This window comes from Anas acuta, chromosome 4 (genome assembly GCF_963932015.1).
Source record: "Anas acuta chromosome 4, bAnaAcu1.1, whole genome shotgun sequence".
NCBI lineage: Eukaryota > Metazoa > Chordata > Aves > Anseriformes > Anatidae > Anas > Anas acuta.
In genome coordinates this window covers 30,206,256-30,225,413 of record NC_088982.1, presented here as the reverse complement: position 1 = coordinate 30,225,413, position 19,158 = coordinate 30,206,256, and the positions used below count along the sequence as shown (strand labels likewise).

The window sequence follows — 19,158 nt, the reverse complement described above, 5'->3', positions numbered from 1 at the left end:
CTGTAAGGCCAGCATCACAGCCTACATTAAGGCACAGTTCCAGAACTGACTTTTTGGTGATTATGTCAAGTTGTTCTTAATGAAGCTGAAACAGCTAAAGCACAGTTTATTTCTACTTCGAAGCAAGTTTGCAAGTTCTGCTTTCAGCTTGGCATGACCTTGCCCTGCAAAGCTGGATAAACAGGTTTAAGTGCAAATTATTTTCCAGTGACCAATCTACCCAGACATATGCTAACCCCTTTTAAAAAAGAAAACCCCTCAAAACCTGGCAGCAGAATGGCTAACCAGCCACATGATACTATTCTTTAAAATAACAGCTCAGGCTTTCTTGCATTTCAGATAATCTAGCATAAAAAAATAATTTAGGTGCATTTGTTTGTGCTGTGAATTAACTACTCATGCCTTCAGCATTACCTGAGCTAACACACTCAATCACTTGACTCCTGGATCCCTCGGTCAACATGTCTGCTCTCCAATTCTGCAGCCAGCAGCCACCTAGATGCCACCAGTTTCTACCAAAAGCAGGTTAACTTGCCACCAGAGATGCCCTCCTGCAGAAGTTACACACCTTCTGGAACTGCAGAGCCTTCTGAGCCCTACGGTTTGGGAGCCCTACGAGCAAACAGGGCCCATTTTACAGGCTACCAAACTATGCAGAATATGGGTTAAGACCAGTCCCCTTCCAAGCAGGGCACAAATGCCCTGCAAGCAGGCTCCAAGCAAGAAGAAATCAAACTTTCTTGCAAATCCATGCCAAAGGACAGCAGTAAGGCCTTGTTAAATGTTCCAAGCACACAATAAGTTTTAGTAAAACAAAAAAAAAAAAAAAAAAAAACAGATCTTTGCCAGGGGAAAAAAAATAAATCACTAAAAAACAAAACAACAACCAGCACCCACCAAAATCCCAGTCACCACCACCACCAACAAAAACAACCCGGAGCTCTATAACCTTCTGCAAGTGCAACAGACACTGAAGCCAGTGCCCAAAAAAACAGGACACAAAGCATGAATTAAAATAAAAGGACTCCTTTTCCACAAAAGCAGCATGAAGTCATGAAAGGTCAGCTCTTAACATCCACATGCACATCTGCGTGGAGCAGTGGGAAGGGCCCTTTTTTGCTATGCGTGTAGGAGCACACTGACAACGCTATTTTACCAGAAATTTTGAAGCAACCCTGTCCTGTGACAGAAGAACCACGTCAAAAGCTTTTCCTCCCTGCTCCGTTTGATCCCACCCTCACCATGTTTAAAATAAAGCCAGCACATCGTTGGAGTTCAGAGAGCTTCTGTGACCCTGAAGGCTGCTGCTGCCCCATGCAGGCTCCTTCTCCATCCAGCTCAATTTCTGCTCTCCCCACGTTCTGCTGCCATGTGCATTTCACTGGCATCTGATTAGGGTAACCACATGGTTATCCTTCTTGCAAGCATCAGTAACTCCTTCCTTCCTGCAAACGAAGTCCTTCCCCTGCAGGAGCACCACCTCCTGGTAGCAGACACGGGGGTACCGGGCCTGCTTTTCGGAGCAGCAGACTAGAAGCAAACGCAAGTACTTTAGTTTATGCAGAGAACACTGTTTAGTTCTTGAAGCTAACAAAATTTATGTCTGTTTCTGAAAGAGAATCCTCTAAAACAGCACAGACCTCAAACTTGGGAAATTTTTTCTATCAGACTCCAAACAGTTGGTGTTTGTTGAGAAGCTACATGGTAACACAACCTTGTCCTGCAGCTTGCTGGCCTTACCAGGATTTTTTGCTCAAGAACACACTTCTTTTTCCACAACCTTCACAGGGCAAGGTGGCTGCTGAACAAACCTCTGCACTGCTGCACGAGCCACCAAAGGGACTTCCCATCCCACAACCTTTCCGTTCTCCAGCAATGCGATGAGAACTGCGGCGGTGGCTGGGATACACCTCCACGTGCTCTCAGACAGTAAGCTGAACATCGTCCAGCTTTCATCAGCCCTGCCCACTGCCACCACCTTCCTGACCCCGCTGCAGGCCCTGAGCCAGCAGGAAGGTGTCACAAGGGCTGTCTCACCTCGGGGGCTGCGTGGCCACCAACTGAAGTCACCTGCGCACGCTCACTTGCTGAAAGCACTGTCAAGGGGCCTACCTGGTGAATACAGACAGTAGCAAATGACACTCTTCCTATGCACGTATTTGCATATAGAAGTATTTATATACACACACTTGTATGTATATATGTGCATATATATTCCTAGGAAAACATGTTCCACAAGTCTCAGTCAAAAGCACAAGGCTCTGAGACGCAGCTCCAGCTGGAAGAGCACTTGATAGATGTTGCCTGCAAGCTGAAGAGCTCAACACTCCCAAAATCAAGAGCTCAAATAGCTCCCTCCACTTAAAACAATCACTTTCTTCTACACACATTTTGGAGTTCAATATTTCTCCACTTTGCACGGACACCACATTCAAAGGGACATTCTCTTGTTCCTTTTTCCACTGCCCACACAAATTCCTTCTGTGCAATACCCTCTGAATATCACGAGTGGTTTCCACAAGAAGCGCTGCTTTCTTCAAACCACCATCTGTTCTTTGGGCAGCACTGCAAAAATAGCAGCTATGCATTACCAAGCAGGCTGCCTGGGACAACCCCACAGGACATTCCCGTGCACCCCGCTACCAGCAGACCCACTGTGCATACCTCACCCCAAACTGTGGTGTCAGCCCTGCCTCTGAGCCGGCACTCCCAGGTTTCATTTCTCTCACCACCAACTACACCCCAACTGGGCAAAGGGCTTTGAGTTGAGCAGCCAACAGAGTACACCTGAAGCTACGATAGTGTCCTAAGAAAGATGAAAAGAGCTCTGCTGAAGTTTTCTGCTAAAAGCTTCCTTATTCTCTAATACCTATGCACCAAACACGTCTAGGTGCTAACCCCAGAAAAATAACTTCTGGTGTTCTTACTGAAAACAGAAAAGCACATGAAGTGACAAAGCGAAGCAAGCATGCCAAATGTACAAAGAACTTCTACTTTTTACACCTTTTAAAAAATAAAGAGATGAACTGATATGTGCCGTCATAACCAAAACCCACAGATGCTCGCACTTCAAACAGGTAGTAGTACTTGTTTGTTTTTTTCCTAATCACCAAGCAGCAGTAAAGCTTTATGCCCAGCAAAGTTCTCATACTCAAAGACTTCGACATCTCATTTATACTTTCTCTTAATGGCAAGGATCATAAAGGCTTGTTACCATGCAAAAAAATTAACTCTATGCAAATTTAAATGCTACACAACAGGCTATAGCAAAATGCCCAGAAGTCACAAAAGATCCCCTCAGTGCACAACAAAGAATAAGTAAGAAAGCAAAAAGGGTGGAATGCAGAGGAACATCAACAAGACTGGTCCCAGATAGGGATATTTTTCTTCTTTTAAATCCCAAGAAACGTTCCTATGGCACTGACCTGAGCAATTTTTTCTTGTGTTGTTGACATTACTACTCAGTTAAGCATCAAAAAGCCGTAACAGTAATTTTTAGCCACCACCATTGCCTTTCACTCCCTGCGTGTAAGGACAGTGAAGGATGCCTGCATCAGTCTAAAGACAAACTACAACTGAGTGGGCAAAGTTTTCTCAAATTTGAAAATCCTACCCTTTTTAAAAGCTCCACTTTCTTCCCCTTCTATTAAGCAACATCATTCTCTCAAGAAGAAATCATTTAAGCAAAACGAGTCTAAGGCAAGTGTATGTTTGCATGAGAAAGAAACTAAGACACTGTTAATTGGCCTTTTAATAAGCAAGCCTCCTCAGAGCCTAGTAGATGTCATTTTTCTGGCTGCAGCTGGCAGTGTGACGTCTTCGTGAGAATGTCCAGGAGAGCAACTTGGAACGAGTCCTCTCCTACACAGACTTCCTCCAGACGTTTACTCCACCAACCCAGTACTAACCGTATTAAAACGCGTATAGTTTGATGAGGTGACAAGGACTTCAGATTATTCTTTTTCTGTTTTGAACAAACCTGCTCTAGTTAGCTCGAGTCCCACAGCTCTCTGCTGGATTGTCAACTATGCCTGCTGCAGACAACTTCCCAATTTAAGCACTAACGTTCAAGTTCTAGATTTAAGTACATTTTATCTGACAGCTGGCTGACTGAGATACTCCAGCTTTGATCTAGCCTACAGCAAAGGGAACAAAGCTCAGCACTGCATTAAAGATGATCATGCTGCTCATCTGAAATGCTTCTCAGAGTATCCAGGTGACTTGCTATCTATCCAGTCGACTGCTTTAATGAGGACACTGTTTCTGTGCTGTCATCTGACTGCCTCAGCTATTTTTCTAGAGGGGAGAAAAAAAAAAAAAAAAAGAAAGAAGCAGTTACCTAACATAGATGATTTTGTAAATTATTTTAATTGAACACAACTACCAAAACAGAAGTACTTACATTTCCTATAATACTCTGTCAAGTTTAAGAAAGATGTAACCACAGAAAATAACTTGCTAAACTGAAGTTCCAAAAAAAAAAAAAAAAAGGCAAGCACATGATTCATCACGCAAGTAACACACCACCTTGTTCACCCGAGACAAAACATACTTCTTTGGGCAAACCCCCTGCCCACTCTACTTCTTACTCTCATTACAAGAAATGCAAAAAAATCTCTCTATGCTTCAACTATGAATTAGTCACAAGCACTCTGCTCCTTTCATAATACTGTTATCACCTCCTCTTCCTATTTGCTGAAGGAAAAGGAATACATGTATGCCTGTATTTAGCTGATTCTCATATTAAAGACAACAAATGCTTGCTCTTCTGTTAGGAAAGACGAAAGCACAGGACATGACAAGACCACCAACAGTGCAGTTAATTGCTTGTGAAGATATAAACGTTAACCTCTTTTCAGCTTCAGATTCTGAAATCACACTGAAATAGAAACAGCTTGACAGTGTTAAATGGCTCCATTATCTATACCAAGAGAAACTGAAAGTAGGAAATAAGAGTAAGATTTGGCAACAAGTCACGACCCATTGAGTTTCATTCATTTCAAAAGTCGGCCTTTACGGCTCTTGGGCTACTTTCAATATTATTTTCTTATCAAAACCAAAAGTAAGCTAAACATAACAAAGGTAGAAGTACTGTAGAGGTCATAGATTTCTGTTGTTTTTTTCCCCTTCTTACAAAATATCAGGAGCTTTCCTCTCACAGAAATAATGCAAGTTTTTATGCTTAAATAGACAAATCCAGTCTGCTGCCAGCACTCATGGGGACCAGGAAAAACCTCAGCACAACGCAGAGATAACTGAGAAGGCTCAACTATTTTATGCAGTTTTGTATACTAAGAAAGCACAAAGGTTTATTTATAGGCACATTACTAAAAAACAAGCCCATTTTCAGTTTGGTATCTTTTCGTTCAGTGTTCATAGAACCAGCTTCCATCCAGGGAACAAGGCTATCTTCAAATGATGCAAGGATCTTCTTGTCATTTTTACTTTTGAGATGCAGTAAGGCAACCACTCCATTTAGTCTCCTCAAACACTTTCCTGCTTTGCAAATGCACTTTTTGCACATCCCGATACGCTTAAATAAGCAAATAACCCCTTTACAGAGCAGGTTAGCATTTTAAAGCAAGTTTGCACAAGCCTACAAAGTTTTGTCAAGTACTGCTGTTGAATTTCTCATCCACAGTGCACTGCATTACTCATAATTGCATCTTCTACCAGGTTTGCATTTTTAGAATCTCCCCGACTGGTGTAAACCAGCTCTGGAATAAAAAATATAGAAGTTCAAGCAACACAATACATGTTTCTGAAGCCAAGAAACACTTGTCACCAGTGACAGCCATTTGCAGGATCAAGATTTTTCTTCAAGATATAAAACCTGGTGTCATCGATGCTTCCCTTTCCAAGCAGTAAGCTCAAAGAACAAATATATACCCACACAACAGAACGCTATTAAATAACCTGAACTGTGTTTTATTTGTTCAAGGTCAAGACTGTTGACTAAACATTTATATAAGGGATTATGCTAACTGTGTAATCTAGGCCATTAGAATTAATTCAATTCCCTTTCACGGTGCCAGTAAACCTCAAGTCGCTTGAACCTCAGCAGCCTAGACATATCCTGTTACTCAAGATGTAACCAAGGTGATGCCTTTGGGCAGGATGTGCTTCCTGTCCACCTACTCACAACAATGCTTCAGAAGGTCTCCAAGACATTGATTAAATAGTAATAATAATCTAAAACTAGCAACTGCTACCACCATAAAAACGTCTTGGAACAGCACCTGTCTCCCTGCCTCCTCCACACACAGAAAAAGTGTTTCCCCCATTGCTCCTGACTTGGTTTGCTCACTGAATTTGGCTCCATCTCTCGTTACTCTAAACTGGAGGCTGAGCGAGTCTGAAAAGCAGGACGAAGATATCTGTGAAAATAGAGTTGACAGGAAAATGAAATTACTCATTCTACAACACTGTGGCTATGATCAATAGAACCCATGAATTAAATTCATTTTACAGATTGATTTCAAGTGTCATTTGCTAAGCTTTTTTAATGCACAGAAGCGTTGGTTTAAATTGATTTGAATTCCAAAATAATAAACAAGCATTTGAGTAAACTACAGATAGCAAATGCTTAAATTAGTGGGTACGGATACATTACCTATCTAGTGCATAACCACCCTCACTCTTTGGGAACTAAGTTCCATTTTCATACCTAATGTTTTAACACCCAATTAAAAACCCTTCTCCAACAAGCTCATGTTCGGTCTGTAGCTTGTCTTTCCTTTTTCCTTGAAACCACTACTTCAACTGTGATTTTAACATGCAAGCGGAGAAAAACAGGGCAGAGTAAGTCAGAGAATGGACCTGTAACCACACGTGAGCAGCTCACCCCCTGAACACCAGAGCTACCATGCCACAGAAACGAGGCGAAGCACGAGGCGCAGGGCTGCAGCAGCACAGCTACATCTGCGGCACGTGGACATGCACCACCGCTGGCTGCAACAGAAACAGAGGAGTCACTAGGCTGTGCAGAGATCAGCTAAGCAATTCAGGATGCTACAAGCATCTCAGACTAAGGCAGATGTCATATGATGACTCTATGGTTTACTATTTTTTCCTATGGTGTCGTAAGTACACTAAACCAGCACAACGAAATTCAGACCTCCTTGCTGCTAGGAGGGGTCTGCGTACAGCCTCGCACCCATTTCACATTTCAGTCTAACTGCACTCATTGACGATCCTTCATCCATAAGCACAATCAGACTAACCAGATGAAATATTAAGAACACCTGATACAAATATTTAAATCTATCAGTATTATGATTGCCTGTCAATAGCAGTATGCATTTCAGCTCTCAGCACGCCAGGGCAGTGGACACAGACATCTTTGGATTATGAGGACAGAGGACCAACAAAGTTCCTTGACAGCGCACTGCCTGGGATTTGGGATGCTTATGCCAGGAAATGCAATTCCAAGGTACTTTGGGTAATGCTTTTCCTTGTTACCTCCACAGGGCAGGCAGTTCTTCAAGCTCTATCCGGTATGTGCTATATATCTTTGAACACCCCAAATTGTGTACAAAACGTCTCGTTATTGACACTGCTATCTGAAGTCTTTTACACCACTTTTATGCTTGGGGTTCCTTCTGCAACAATACTTCCAATCCCACGCTGTGACATCTGATGATTTAGGAAGAGGCACTGAAACTCCCAGATAGTAGGAGCAGCTGCATCATTTTAAACCATCTATGCTACTATGGCTGAGTTCTGATTACCAGAGACAAAATTATCAAAAGCTTAACATCTCTCATTTACCTCCTATGTTTCAAGGGACAGTCAGTCAGCAACAGTAACTCTGAACAAGGCAGTTATTCATTAAACAGCCCAGCCTGGAAGCTTGCATGCTTTGGGTTAGTTCCTAAAGATGGAAACTCTATGACTGATCCACTGTCTACACCCAAACACGTCCTTCAACATAATGTCCTCTTACCAATGCAGCCATATAATCCAGGATCAGTTTAACAGCACAGTAAGTGAAAATGAGGGAGTAAATCAGGCTGATGGAGACAACCCAGGCACATCCGAAGAAAGAACTAAGCTTTTGGGAAGGTAATAATGCAAATTTAAACCAAGATTCGTGGACCTTCACCAAATCAGACGCAATGCAAGTGGTTTTGTTTTGTTGAGCTTTTGTATGGCTATTTGGGTTTTGTTTGTTGGTTTTTACAACTGCCATAATAATACAAATTCTTCTGCCTTCTGAGGTTTAATGAACCTCTGGATGTCTCATTCGAGAAAAATTAATGATCTCCCTGCTGTGTCATGAATTCTTATGAAGCCAAGCGACAGCTCATCTAAACTGAACTGAAGGTCTCTTCCTACAGACACAGATTAAGCTACTGAGCTATATGAAGACAACAGGGCTCCAAGAGGATGAAATTAGATTTATTTTTTTTTCTAAGAAAGCTTGATTTTCTGCGTATCACACACAGAACAGGTCCCATGTCCAGCACAGACATGACGAAAGTCATTCACATTTCTATTTTTGTCTCACACAATACAAGTTACAATCAAGTCAGGCCCCTACACAATTGCATCACTGAGATAATTCAGTGCCTTATATTCTTTAATGATCTATTTTTTACTGTGAGACACGAAGTTCAAAACCACAACACTAAGAAATGGCCTTCTCCTGTGTTTACCTCACAGCAATCCAACTGAGCACTTGGCTCTCTCCAAACTCAAATAGCACAGGCCAACCCTGTGTGCATTTAGCAGTTACATTAAGACGAGATCCAAGTTTCATCTGTCCATAGCTTGTCTCTCCAAAGAAACACACATTTAATATAGTGTCATGCAAGTCCTTTTGTAACTATCCAAAAACTAACGTGGTTTAGCAACTGTCTTTGTAAATAACATCACATGCAGTTTTTCAACCTGAAGGAATTGCAAAACCATAAGAACTCGCCTTATTTATCATTGACTTCTGGAACTATTCTTTCTTATGTGAAATACAGCAAAAAATGCTGCAAGAATGGTTCATTAGACAAGATTCACAGACAGAAATCACAGCCCAAACAACTAGTAAAAACAACGAGAAAAGGTAAAATGAGTCAGTACAAGAATTAAAACAAGAATCAGACCAATCCTCTAAGTACGTATCTCTTCAAGACTTGCGTATTAAAGTTTCAAGGCAGCACATGAACAAATCCATCCATTAAAGAAAGTATTCTGCAAGTTTAGAAGGAAGACCAACATGTGTATCATTTGGAATAAAAGTTCCTGAAGTCCTAGAACATCACAGTTGCCTTCATCATTCTGTATACGGCACTCGAGGTGTATTAACAACATGTTACAGAAGTAATGAGGAAGAACCCCTCGCGGAGCTGGGAAGTTCCAAACCCTGCCCTCAGCTCTTGTACAGACTTGTTTTCACCCCTGGGCAAATCTCTCCATCTTCTTTCGTTTCCCCATCTGCAGGGTGATGACTTTCCCTAAGGGGATGTGATGTTCTTCAGATCAATACCAGCTTTGACACCTCAGAAAGAGCCAGACAAAAAAAAAAGGACAGAAGGTTTTGACTCTCACAAGATTGTACATAATCACTTCTTCAGTATTTTCACCATTTGCATCAGGAGTAGCAGTGCGGACAGCACAAGAATCAAGGCTAAAACAGCTAGTTTTCCAGCCATATCTAGAAGTAAAAAATAACCAACCTAGAGAACTGCAAGCAAGGAAAGCATCAGAGGAGAGGAAGGGAAAGGTTCCCACCTTCATAACCAGCAGACAAACACTTGGGAGACTGAAATCCATCACAAGACAATCAGGAAAGCAGATGAGGAATTCATCCTCCTTTCTTGTCAGCAGCTAGACAATGATGATGAGAAAAAACAGAACCTAGCCTTTCAAGAGAACAGGGGTCTCACTGCATAACTTCTTAGGCCAGAGAGGAAAATCCAAATACAAATCTACTGCAAATACAAATACATATCTACTGCAGAAAAAAAAAGCATGCTAGAGAGGACCCGAACTGCTGTTTAGTGTCACTGGGATATGGAAAACAGCCTCAGACTTCCAGCTTACGGTACTGGAAAAGGGCAAGTATTCCAAATATTTCAGGAAGCAGCTGTTCTTTTACTACATTAACAGTTTCTAAGCTAAGCCTATAAAAACACCTGAGAAAAAGACATCCATTCCAAAACAGATGTCAGCATTTTCTGAGGAAAAAGACAGCATCCTAGGCAAACCAGTTAAGACGAGGTGACTGACCGGGCCTACCGTCCTGGTGAGTCCCCATTGCAAAATCAATTTTGTTTCCTGGAGCCACCTGCAATCCAACACACTTGCACTTGGTATTTTGGCAGGCGCGACGCATTCATAGTGTCAGTTAGCACTCCTTACAAACTGCAGCTCTTTCCGCTATGGTAGCCTACTTACCTGGAGTATTATGGAGGCAGAACAGAGCTACAAGAAAATAAATATAGCCTAAGGTTAAGAAATTAAACAGTTTCAAGAACAAGGGCTTAAAAACAATGCTTGTAGAACAAGAGACAAGAAATACCTAAACGATTTTATCAAACCTTGTTCCTGTCAGCCCAAAGTGTAATTAATTTAGCAGAGCACAAGAAGTTCACCTGACATCATGTTTGCACACATTCACAGCTAAAACAAATAAACATCTACAGCCAGAAAGATATCAAAGTCCACAACTTTAACATCTGTATATATTAAAGCGTGTTCACGTTCTTCATGCTAAAGGAAAGGGAGACCCACTGAGCTGCTAGGCAGAGACCAAGTCCCATCTCTGGCATTTACTTGTGCTCTCCACACACAAGAAAACTGTACAAATACCTCCCTATGGGTAACATCCTAGCTAATGACTGACTGTTCTGATATTACAGCAACGAAAACCTGTGACAGAAATAAACATACCCTTCCCAGAATCACTAGTTTGGGGTTAACACCCATCTGGAAACTAATTCTACTTTTATTAGCTAGCAAAGTTTTCATTTTCTATGTTGACATACAAAATACTGACATCTAAAACAAAACAAAAATACCTTCAGGAGAATCAACAAAAAATGCACACCCAAAATAAGGTAATGCTCAGATTCTTTTAAAGCCAGGCCAAGACTTTAATGGATAAAGCTAATATATCTTCTATTACTGCATGCTGCTTCACCCTTTAAGGGTGTGCAGGAGATAAACAGCAAAAATCAAAACCTGCACACGCACCCCCCATTATGACTACTGCACCATTAACATGTTTTATCAAAACACATACGCCGGGTAAGAAGCAATTAGAAGGCACACGCGTTTGATCTCTCTTGTCAAAGTCTGGCAAAGGAAAGACAGCTTGAGACCGTGCATCGTATTAACACGATGCTGCTCCAAACCAAGTTGCTCTTCCTGTACGACAATCTGACTCTTGGCTGCTGTCCCAACAACTGAGCTCAGAACTACCAGATTCCAAAGGACTTGCTCAGTATTTAACTGCTTCTGGGCCCCCAGAAGTTCAACTGATAACGTCCTTCTAAAAGGAAAGGGAACAATTATTTGCCGCCAGTACAGGCATAACGCTGCATGTTCACATACAGCACAGTGCTGGAATGAGTATCCTTAAGGGATTCAAAGAGCAATACCTTGACAACAAGAAGAGTGTTAGACCACGTGTTGGTGAATGCTGAACTGGCTCTGGGCTGCACAACAGATCCCTTTGTCAGGCTACACACATTTCTTAACCAGTTGTGCAAATTTCTGCATCTCTGTACAAGAGGCACGTGACAGCTCTGGGGGGCAGACGAGCCACAGCAGGGTCTGAACACTGCAAATGCACGGCTCTTCTCCTGCAGCACCAAACAAGTTCAGTCAGTACACTAGCTACCTGACAATGTGACCAAAGCTCAAGTTAAAGCATTACTTTGTGCACTATGTTACAAGAAACAGTATTTTTACCTGCACATCAATGCAAGACAAGGATCACAACCGACATCCAAACTAATTCCTGGTTTGGCCTCTTACTACAGAGAATACAGCTACAAACTGTAAAAGGCAAAACAATGCTCTTGTTTCAGATTGTTATCTGCCTGCAGTAGGCTTGAAAAGACTGAAAAAAAAAAAACAAACTTAAGCACTAAAGCACAGCTTCCCAATCTTTCATTAGAGATCAAAACCTCACTCACTCAGCATCTCACCACCTGCTACACTTGAAATACGGCAGCCATGCTTGTTACTGGGACTGTGTCAGAGCTCTGTACTTTTTTTTTTCTATGCTCTCCGCAAAAATTAGTCGGACCCTTTCAAGTCTTCATACTGCTTTTTCCCCCCTTTATACCTTCTGAACTTAAACAAACCATTTCTGCTACTCAAATATTAGCAAAGCAGAACTGTGTTTGAGACAGAATGAGTAACAGGTATGACCTTTAAGATGATGTGTGAACATAGATTCAGTGATATTATACTCTGAAAAGTCGACGTGACCGATCCCAGCTCCAACTCCACAAGTTAGACTATGAGCTGGAAGGCTGTCTGGAAATATATCTGAACAACTGAACTGGGTTCCTATGGAAAATAAAATAGTAGTTACTGCAAGGAGTGGCAATTCACAAGCTACACAAACACTGAGCAAATGAAGAAAACCAGTAATTACAGTTTCAGCTTGCAGCACATGAGATTGCCATGTCACACAGTCATGAGAGAAGTGATACTGCCACAGCTGCCTTCACAACACCTGCCACACAAATCATCTTCCACGCTGCAGAATCAGGATCTCGGAGTCAAGAATTTGGTCCACACTGCTTTTAATCACTTTCAAGCACTCCAGTTAACAGATTCATTGCAAGGGCACTTCTCCTGTTTGTCTCTTCAGAAGAAACAAGAACAAACAAGCCAAATCTTCCCAAGAGTGAAGGCAGTGCTTGCGGTACATCAGGACACTTAAGAATTTACAGCAACTTCCTGAACTGCGCATGCCCAACATCTTACTATAAAAACCTAAAAAATCAGGGTAAGTGAAATAGGGCTTAACAAAACAGAAGGGCGAGAGAAAAATCAAAAGGGCACATCAGAAAGTTTGTCTATTCAGATTACTAATTCAAGTGCTATTGCTAATATACATAAGACAGATAAACTTTAATGACGATCCTAATTTGGGAACCAATTTTGAAGAACTTAGAATGCCTCCTCTCTGGGCATTAGGCAATTCAAACTTCACCACCATTGCGATGCCAGTCCAGTCTTAAGATTCCCCCTTCTTCCTTAGACAAACTATTTGGGAAAAACAAACAAACAAACAAAAAAGCACCCCAATAAATGACATTTGCAGTAAAAACAAACAAACAAAAAAACTTGACAACCTACAGCTACATAGCCCATGACCTCACAGAGCAGGACGTGGATTCGCTGATCAAGCTGCTAGTTTTCTTAGGACTTGGCCTGGACAATATAAAAATAAAAGACCAACTAAATAACCTATGCCATCAAGTACTTGCAAGGACCACATGTTCAGTTTAAACAGGACGGTTCAGCTTGCACGCTCATTCCTTCAGGAGTTTGTCAGTAATGACTCCAGGAGATTGCAGCGTGAGAAGGATTATATAAGAAAGGAGAATGAGTTTCCAGTTTCATGGAGGGATACTTGAGCTTTTCACTTGTCCTCTCTAAATAGAGATGCCTCTTCAGAGAAATCAATGCTTTAACCATCATATTAAATAACTGAAGCAAACACTCTGTGTAATACACACACCTACCCATTTTGAGACACTTTTTCCCCAGCCTGTCTGGTCCCAGATATAATGTCACTCAGAAAAACAGAAGCTCTCTGTGAGATAGCACTCACAGGCACTCCGAAAGCACAAAAATACAGCTCCACACTCACCGTTTTATCAGCCAGAAAAACAAAAAACAGAGTAACTGCTTCTCCTCTTCTTCCCACATATCTTAAGGCAAAGGAAATACAGAAAGTTACAGCAGAAGGGCGCTGATACAGCATGTACAACTTCTCCTGCCCAAAGGATCAAGGCATATAAGAGCTGGAGGGCAGCCCACTGCTCTTCCCAAACACCACAATGATGCCCACCACTTCCCCACCAGCCTGGGTACCTGTGGAAGCAGCTGCATGTGCCATTGCCTACCTTCTACCTCAGTCACTAATATTTCTGCTTCTAGCAGGGCTTCTAGCTTAACGAACAAGGAGAGGCCATTCCTGCTGCTTTGGTGGAATACTTCCAAAGGGACAAATGCTTCATGCCTAGAGGAAAAACGGGCTACTGCCTGACATTAAATTACCCCATTTCTCTGTTGGGCTAAATATATCTTAATTAAGAAATCGGAAAGAGTCCACACGTGCTATTAATTGTCCTGGACAGTAGGGGAACCACCAGCCTGAAAAAGACATTGAAACTGTGGTGCTTGAAATACCAGTTCAAGACACATGAGACACTAAATGACAGTTTATTAGCTATACTACAGAAAGAGAAAAAAAAGCTAAACAGAAGGTTTTTTGTTGTTTTTTCTTCCTTTTTTTTTTTAATGAAAGTGCAATCATAAGACATGTAATTTAATTCATTCTAGATAAGAAATGCAACGGAAGCAGGATGGCGAGCATCTTTCTATGCCAATAAAAGAGCTTTCAAACTATGCCAGCCAGCACTGTTCAGGACTACAGGTTCGGACCCTATTGCACATCTCAGGTACAGCCTTGGGCACCTCATTACCCCATGGATCCCCTTTCCGCAACTTTTTATTTTTTATTTGTTATTTTTTAACACCCTTTGTTTGCTTTATCTGCACACAGTAAAAACACACCAACATACTGAATTTCCACACACTTACCCTGCCTTCCTTTGCCTGCTAACTCTGATGGACCAAAGACAAGCTCAAACCTGAAAAAGGCTTTATTTACTCAGTGTAAGCACCTCTAAGACCTACCAAGATATCGAGACAATAACAGAACTGAACTGTAGTTTAAAAATACCTTCCAATGCCAACGCTTACAGTCTCCAGGAAAATTAGTTTCATGCAGTTCAATAATAAATTTCTGTTTAAGTCAATGCAAACAATGAAGTAGATTTACCCTCGTGTAAAGCCACAACTTCTCCTCCTCCTTCCGTAAACTAAAAACACTTTGGCAAGTGTACGGGGTTTACACAGCAAGGTTTTGGTGTTGGTGAGGGGCCACGGGGGTGCCTTCTGTGAGCAGAGCCCAGCAGCTGCCTCATGTCAGAGCAGAGCCAGCTCCAGCCGGCTCCAAAGGGGACCCGCTGCTGGCCAGAGCGACGCTGGCTGGGCCTCTGGGAGAGCAGATTGAATAAAGGGGAAAAATAAAACTGCTGTGCCACAGCAGCTGGGAGAAAGGGGTGGGAAATGCGAGAGAAGCTGCCCTGCTGACACCAAGGCCAGCACAGAGGAGCTCCAGGCATGGAGCAGAAGTTCCCCTGAGGCCTGTGGAGAGGCCCCTGGTGGAGCAGCGGGTCTGGGGGGGACCCGTGCTGGAGCAGTTTGCTCCTGGGGGATGGACCCCGTGGTACGGAGCCGTGTGGGAGCATTTCCTGAAGCAGTTCCTGTGGGCAACCCCCCAGGCTCAGTATGGGAGGGACCCCACGGGGAGCAGGGGCAGAGAGAGACCGTGAGGGAGCGGCGGAGAGGAACAACCACGGAGGATTGAACACAGCCCCCTTCCCCTGCACAGCTCGGGGGGAGGAGGTGGAAGACAGCGGATGAGAGAAGGTGTTTTTAGTTTGCTTTTAGTCCTCCTACTGCTAGTGACCGGCAGTAAATTACATTAATCTCCCTATGCTGAGTCTGTTTTGGCCGTGACGGTAATTGCTGAGTGATCTCCCTGTCCTTATCTCAACCCTTGAGCCCTTTCCATCGTATTTTCTCCCCCTTCCCTTTGATGAAGGGGAGTGCAAGCACAGTTGTGGCCAAGTTCGGCTGCCCAGCAGCTTATTGCTTGCTGTTACTTACCTTTTCACTCTTCACAACATACACTGTTTTGCATTTGTTTTTTGAGATGGATTTAAAAGGACATTTCATAATTTTCACATCCAGTCTGCTGCAATTACTGAGCTAGAAAGCCTTTTTCAGTATTAGAGCCACCACAACTAACTTCAGTGTCCCCAGGACATCATCCGTAACTTCAGAGAGACAGACTTCACCATATTTGTGTCAGATTAATTTTCCAAACTTCTGCTTCACTGCACAAACCCTCATACAACAAAACAGATATAAAGAAGGCCTTTGCTCTGCCTGGATCCTTCGTTCTTCACAGTCCCACCGTCCCCTTGCTGCTTCTGTCTCACCCTTTGAAATGGATAGATAGCAACTCATTTCATCCATCAAAGCTTAACCCAAATGTATTGTTTTTCCTCATCTCTGAATAACAAACCTCAGAAACAAACACCCCCATCCAACAACACACCGAGCCTCGGGTTATGAAAGATAAGAACCCATCAAAAAACAGTTTTGTTTAACACAGAAAAAACAATCTAAGAGCCTTCTAACCGCAGCACTTCAACCTTTATACCTACTTTACTACCCAAGTTTACAGCTGCTTTAGATAGTACTACGTCCATTATATATGCAAAAGCATTTTGTTATAACGTGACGTAGCTTGGCCTTTAAGCACTGCAATAAAAACGATACTGTCAAAGGCTAGAGAAGTGTTTCAAGGGCAGCATCCGTATCAACACAGGAAATCTACCAAAGATTCATTAGTGCAGCCTAACAATGGATGTAGTTATGACTTGAGCCTTTTGGCATCGCTGCTGCAACTTGCTCTAGTTATAGGAAGCCTTCGGCACTTGCAAAGCCAAGACCTAGCTTTCTAAGACAATTCACATGTAAAATTTAGAAGGGGGGGGGACGACACACTTTGAACCTGACAGGCATATGCTATTAACCCTAACAGCTAGTAAAAAAGCCTGTCTATGCCATACCACTGCTAACTGAGTCTTATCCATCTGTTTCTGAAACAGGCTAGTTGTTAAGTTGGTTACATTCATTAACTTATTACCAGCTTCTCGTTACAGGCCCTAAAACTCCACTCTGAGCCTCTTAAAGTAACTTGTAAATGGTATTTCATCAGCACTGAATAACTGGAGCTACCTGGCAAGGCTAAGAAGCTCAGTAAAACTGGGTTTCAGCAGAATAAAACCAACACTTTATATGTACAGGGATTAGGAAAAAAAAAGTCATTGCTCCCTCCCCTCAAGGCGGGGGGATTATAAGGCAGAGAATTTATAAGGAGTGTTAATTCTTAATACTAGATGTTAATATTACCTGTACAACACCACTAACAAACGAGCGCTTACTATTAATCGTTACCCCATCGAGGGAAAACCAGCCTGTCAGGAAGCAATTCCTAGACACAAGGAAACTTCTCCATCCACCAGCTCTTGTGACAGATTGGAAGCAGCAGAGCCAGACCAGAGCTTCGTCACGGGCACCTCCTCAGCAGGCGCACCCCTGCTCCACACACACGCAGTTAACCTAACCCAGCCCCTCCCCGGCCACCACATGGGATGCAGCAGCTCCCTCGCTTCTGCCCTGCTTCCTTAACCTTGTCAGTAGGCCACCTGTTGTTCCATTCTCTTCTAAAGCTTTATAGGGTCCTCCCTACTGCCAAATAGCTCCGGCGTTGGCTTTGAAGACTTTTCTCTAGATGCAACAGATTTACGCCGTCCCGACTCTTATCACTTCTAGTTCTAGTCATCTGCACTTAAGGCATCACATGAAAGCTGTAAAAAAAACTTGCTATTTCTGTCTATTAAGAAAGAACACAAATTTGCACAACACTCAACTACTTAAACACATACTCCCGCTGCCCCTGTGCCTGTTGAGGGCTATGAATTTGTCACTGCAACCTATAGGAATAAAAAAATAGGAATTTACAACTCCTCAAACAGCGTTTCATGAGAAAAGTTTTAGTAAGACAGTGAACCGAACAAAACACTGTGCTATTTTTCTGGTTTCTGTGTGTGTGCCTCCTCAATTTGTTCAGGACCTCATTTCCTTTTTTTTTTTTTTTTCTTTTTAAGAAGCCTCTGCGCTGCAAGCAGCCCTGTGCAGAGGAAGCACTTTGTGTCAGGCTGCGGTGACTCCAAGGCAGCTCCCAGCAAGGATCCCTCTTGTCTTTTGGGGCAACCACAGACACAGGAGGCAATGCCCTAACCTCACATTTATAAGTCAGGTGCAAAACACTGTACTTATTCTAAATAAGCGTTAGACACTAACTTCGCCGTACTAAAACTTTCACAGGACGGCAGCAATAACCTACCTCTCGCCACCACATTTTCTACTTTCAATACCCACGCTACCAGCACGCAGTTGTTAAAACCTCGTCCTGGAGACACCGCCAGCACCATCCCCAGCACCTGGGGCAGTGGGGCTGCGGAGCCCAGCACCTCCCCAGCACCTGGAGCCTGCTGCCCTGGGACACGAGCCGTGGTGCCAGCAGCACCTACAGCCCCCAGCAGCGTGTCAGGACCCAGGGCCAGGCCGGTGGCTGTGCAGGTGAGCTGGGTGGGGGGCTCAGGGGGCTGCCACCCCCCCTGACCCTGCTTGGGAGCAGCCAGGAGCTGCTGGCGCTGCCAGCTGATGCCTGACCCTGCTAAAAACCTACCGGCGAGGGGTTTATTATTAATTATTGATTATTAATTATTAGTTATTGTGATCATTTTGTCTCTTTTGGGGCTGCCAAACGCCCTCCACACGCTCCCACTACCCCAATCCTTTTGGGGGGGGGGGGGGACACAGAAACCCGCCCCTTGCCAGCCCCGGCACCGGACACCCCCGGGGTCCCGTCCCGGTGTCCCCGGCGTTACCCTCAGCCAGCAGCTCCTCGGCGGTGACCTGGTAGCGCCCCACGGCGAACACCTTCCCCAGGGCGGCCCCGCTGCCCCCTCCGCCGCCGCCCGCCGAGCCGCCGCCCGCCGCCCCGCAGCCTCCACCGCCGCCACCGCCTCCTCCTCCTCCTCCTCCACCGCCGCTGCCGCCCTCCGCCTTGGGCATGCGGGAGAACTTCTTCATGGCGAGCGGCGCCGGGAGCCCCCGGCAGGCACGGAGCGGAGCGGCCGCTGCCCGGCGGCTGCGGCAGGGGGGGGGCGGCCCCGCCCCCGCGGGGACCGGGACGGGACCGGGAGGGGAGGGGAGGGGAGGGGGGGGTCCCGCGAGCGCCGCCAGCAGCCGCCCCGCCGGTGCGCG

General features: G+C 43.9%; 1 protein-coding gene across 3 annotated transcripts in view; it reads right to left on the bottom strand.

Annotated features, from left to right (window-relative positions):
• Positions 1 to 19,158, bottom strand: part of BMP2K (BMP2 inducible kinase) — a 103,279-nt gene that overhangs the window by 45,024 nt on the left and 39,097 nt on the right. Inside the window, exon 1 of one of the 3 annotated variants that reach the window (XM_068680457.1) lies at positions 18,780 to 19,146. The exons of 1 other annotated variant lie outside the window; for it this stretch is intronic. In XM_068680457.1, coding sequence (XP_068536558.1) covers positions 18,780 to 18,984 — 205 coding nt within the window. In that variant the 5' untranslated portion in view covers positions 18,985 to 19,146. Of the gene's footprint in view, positions 1 to 18,779; positions 19,147 to 19,158 lie in introns of those variants that run through there. One more of the 3 variants, XM_068680456.1, reaches the window with a different exon arrangement.